This window comes from Bison bison, unplaced genomic scaffold (genome assembly GCF_000754665.1).
Source record: "Bison bison bison isolate TAMUID 2011002044 unplaced genomic scaffold, Bison_UMD1.0 scf7180017864236, whole genome shotgun sequence".
In the NCBI taxonomy this organism is placed as follows: domain Eukaryota; kingdom Metazoa; phylum Chordata; class Mammalia; order Artiodactyla; family Bovidae; genus Bison; species Bison bison.
The window spans coordinates 2,037,218-2,041,497 of record NW_011494808.1 but is presented as its reverse complement, the minus strand read 5'-3'; the positions used below and the strand labels follow the sequence as shown (position 1 = coordinate 2,041,497).

General features: G+C 46.9%; 1 protein-coding gene across 1 annotated transcript in view; it reads right to left on the bottom strand.

Annotated features, from left to right (window-relative positions):
- Positions 1 to 4,280, bottom strand: part of GOLGA7 (golgin A7) — a 16,822-nt gene that overhangs the window by 9,243 nt on the left and 3,299 nt on the right. The window contains exon 3 of the mRNA XM_010846440.1: positions 2,030 to 2,182. Coding sequence (XP_010844742.1) covers positions 2,030 to 2,182 — 153 coding nt within the window. The remainder of the gene's footprint in view (positions 1 to 2,029; positions 2,183 to 4,280) is intronic.

The window sequence follows — 4,280 nt, the reverse complement described above, 5'->3', positions numbered from 1 at the left end:
ACCCGGCTCCTCCTCCACCACCTCGTCCCTTGAGTCCGAGCACCTCCTGCCGTCCCTGCCGCTCCCTCCCTGCCCAGGCTCTTCTCCTCTCCTGCCTGGACTTCTACGAAGCGTCTTATTTGCACTTTTACACCTTTCTTCCCCAGAGCCAAGAAATCTGTTTAAAATGAAAATCAGATCCTACCACCCTCCTGCTTGAAAAGCTTCAGTGATCCTTCCCTGCGTGGAAATAAAATCTAAGCCTCTCTCCAGGGAGAACACACTCCACGGTGAAGGACGCAGGTCCCCTCACCTCCCCCACCACCTCCGCCCTCCCCTGCTCTGCATGGGGGACCCACGCTCTGCGTGTCCTCCTCCGTCCTCCTGAAAGGCCCCAGGCTCCCCATCCTTCACGTGGCAGCTGAATGTTAGCACTCCAGAGGCCCTTTCTGACCCCCCATCTAAATTAGTCTCTCCAGTTATGTTCTATCCTAGGGAAGCTTGGTTTTTTCTAAGGCATTTATCACAACTTACAATTCTGTGGGTTTTGTTTTCTTAGTATCAGTTTTTACTAGACTTATAAACTCCACAACGTCAGTAACCATGTCTGCCCATTCAGTTATATCCTCTGCACAGTGCTTAGCACATAGTAGATGTTCAATAAATATTAATTGAATGGATCCCGTGTCCCTTCACTCACCAAATGTATCACTAAAGAGGAGCTGCTAAGACAAAACAGACTAAAAGCGGATACGGATCCTTTGTGACTTCTGATGTCGAACGTTAAGCAGGAAAGTAAGTATGTGACATGGAGAAGGACATAAACTGCCTGTGTAGCTCTTTAAATGCTCACCAGGGGATTCACACCAGGATGGTAAGGAAGAACATGGTGGTATGTTCAGCCAACAGCTCAAAAAGCTGCAGCCGCACGTGTCCACTCTCCACCACATGGAATACAAGACAGCCACCGGGAGACTTCGGCCGGAGAGGGTGTGACACTAAATTCCTTAGAGCCTTCCCTTTCTAAACATGGTCAGAACGGAATGATCCTCTAGGGGTTTACTGTGATTAATGTACATCCATTCATTGAACACACGAGTGCCTCCTACGCCCAAGGCCTCGTGCTAGGCGTCAAGAGGGATCCACTGTCCTTGATCGCAAGAAAAACACATACTTGATGGGCAAGTAAGACAGGAATATAAATGCCACACTCCTCAGCAGAGACTGCTTAAGTACCAGGACCAGATTCCAGTGACGCGCTGTGGGGACAGAGAGGACAGGAGCAGTCCAGTCAGAGAGAGGGCGAAAAGCCAGCTGAGAGCAGGACTGAGGGACTGAGGCGACTCGGACACGGGAAGGGCATCTCAGGTGGAGGAAGGCTTCTCAGAGGGCGCACCTGGCTGAAAGATAAAGTGAGGACGGGGGGAGACAGGCCTGGGAGAGGTGAGCTGGGGGACGGCTTGAGAAGGCCCCTCATGCTGCAGGAGAGGCACGGCTGTGTTTCACGACACAACAGCTGTTTGGAAATGCAAGAGAAAGGCAGGAAAGAGGCTCTGTGGCTGTGGTGTTGGTCTAGGAGAGATGTCACAAGGGCATAAATCAGGGGGTGGCAGAGGGTGTCATAAAGTTAATGAATGTGGAAATGGAAGACAGCTCGGTCTGACTACTGATACAATTTCCTTCTTCTTGACCCCCTGAAGATGCTGGGTGAAAAAGACAGGGTGCCGCTGAACCAAGTGGGGAGGTGAGGCTTGACTTTCAGACCCCTAAGTTGAGAAGCCAGCAGCTCTGGGTCCAGCAGACAGTTCAAAGGGGAGACAAGCACTCAGGTGGGAGGAGGAGATGGAGGGTACACATTTGGGGAAATAAAAACTCAGCACTCTTCTATGTGTCTGGTCATAGAGGCAACAATAAAATCTGAATTATTATTATTATAAAAGGCCCTTTAAATTTTATAGCAAGTGTCACCATGCAAACATAACCTGTAACAAACCCACATTTTTTTTTTTTAAATGATTGTAAGAGATTGGGAAAACATGGGCAGGCTTACCTTCTCATAATGAGTTTCCATGCACAGGAAGATGGTGTACGCCGTTAGACAAGCCAGGCAGCCTTCCAGATACGACTGGCCCCCAAGCTTCTCGGCCTCGGCATAAAGGTTATTTAGGGTCCGAACTGTTTCTTCAAACTGCTGCCGATCAATCTGTACCGAGAAAAGAATTTTAAAATAAGTTTTGGAAAAAAAAAAAAAAAGATGAACATGTCACTCCTGCCTGCGATCCCTAAATAGGTCACTGTCTTGTCAATATTTTTATCTGTCGGCAAACAAATTTTCAGGTGATTAAATCTGGATCTAAGTTGCTGAAACTGGTTAGTGTTTGTTTAGTTTCATCTTTCTTTTGGACACTGTGTTATGTCCAAGTTGAAAAGGGTGTCTCCCGATCCTCTATGCTGAATCACAAGTAACTTAATTAAATAACACAGTCCTTCCGGCCCTCCATTCTCCCACACTCCCATTTACAGAGCTCGTACTTTCGGGTATCACCACAGGCAGGTCTTGGAGAAAGGTGAGTAAGACACTGACTTGTCCTCACGGCATTGAGAGTCATGAGTGTAACAGACATGTAACAGTGAAAACACAAGCAGCCAACAGGACACTGCAACTGAGGCGTGCGTGAAGAACGAGGGCACCCGAAGAGGGGCGGCACGCTCCCTCAGCAGGAAGGGCAGGCGATCCTAAATCGTGGTCCCTCAATGCCGGCATCTACTGAGGCCAAAAAGGGGAAGAAGGACACTGTCAGCAGATCAAAAGGGGCAAACTCTGTATGCTTTCCCATCTCTTTTGCAGTAACCACTTGGTTACTAAGAGCTCACACTGGACGAGGCAAAATCGCCCACTCCCGCGGGGCTCTTCTCACCAAGCACGCCTATGACCTTTTTTCTAGTCAGTGACGCCATCACCTCACACGTGTGCTAACACGACCGTCGTATCTCCTTTTCTCCAATGACCTGCTTTCACTTTCTTCTTCCAGTTTCCCTTTCCTTCCTTCTTTTAACAGCACTTTGTCAGTTTCAAATCTCCATGGGAATTTCAGGGCCCAAGGTAGAGCATTTCACCCAATTCTATCATTCTCAGCAGGTAACAAAGCCCAACTTATCTGTCCTTATCCTCAGCCTGCTCTCAGACAGTATCCCCCTTATTCCTAAAATGAATACCCACTTACATATTAATTCTTTCCTTTATGAAGGCTTTACACAGAAACAGACTCAGAAAGAAACTCCAAGAACCTTAATATACACTTTGAGACAGAACATTTCCAAATTTCCAAAACACTTCCAAAATTATGCTCCAAGAACATAATTCTTTGTTAACAGATTATCAACCTTAAGCTATTAGAAAACCTTTAGGTAAGAGGCAGCTGCCTTGTCCTTCATGTGGAAAATGGTGAAGATTCAGTGAGCCAAACGCATGAAAACCTTAAAGTGGTGGTGACTCAACCTGCCTTTCAAAAGGAGCTACTTTAAATTTCCCAGAACAGGAGTGTTTCTGATGGGGGCTGGGTGAGTGGGGACAGAGCTGGGAGCCAGGGCCGCCCCTTGAAGACATGGCGTGTCACTGACGGTCACTTGGGCAACCCGTCAGCATTCCCAGAGCACAGACTGAGAGGAGACCTGCTCAGTGAGCAAGTGTGGATGGGAAACTGTTATCTCCACCTGGTTCTGCCAAAGTTAATGTCTTCTGTTTGTTCATCAGTAAAACCATGAAAGTCCAAACAATTTCAAACACTCGCACTTGATTCATCTACAATGTTATGATCTGAGAAAGAAACTTCTCTGAATTTTTTATGTTTCTTTGGATAGAATGATTAAAAACCAGGCGATCCAACCCAGAAACTTTTTTTTTTTAAGCCACACCAGGCGGTCTGTGTCATCTCAGTTTCCCGACCAGGGCCTGAACCTGCGTCCCCTGCCTTGGAAGCGCTGAGTCTTAACCACCAGACTGCCAGCAAGTCCCCAACCCAGAAACATTTGATTTCTTTCCGATTTGGAATTACAGATCCCACCAGAAACACTAATTCTTAATAGTTATTCCACGACTGCACTGCTTTACAGGATGGAAGCAAATCATAAACCATTTAAAAATTTTTTTTAAAAATCCAAGGTGAAGATTTAAAAAAAAAAATAGTTGAATTGAAAAAAAAAACAGATGGGCGTTCCTTGGCAGTCCAGTGGTTAGGTTTTGGCACTTTCACTGCCGAGGGCCCCAGTTCAATCCCGGGGCTGGGAACTAAGATCCTGCG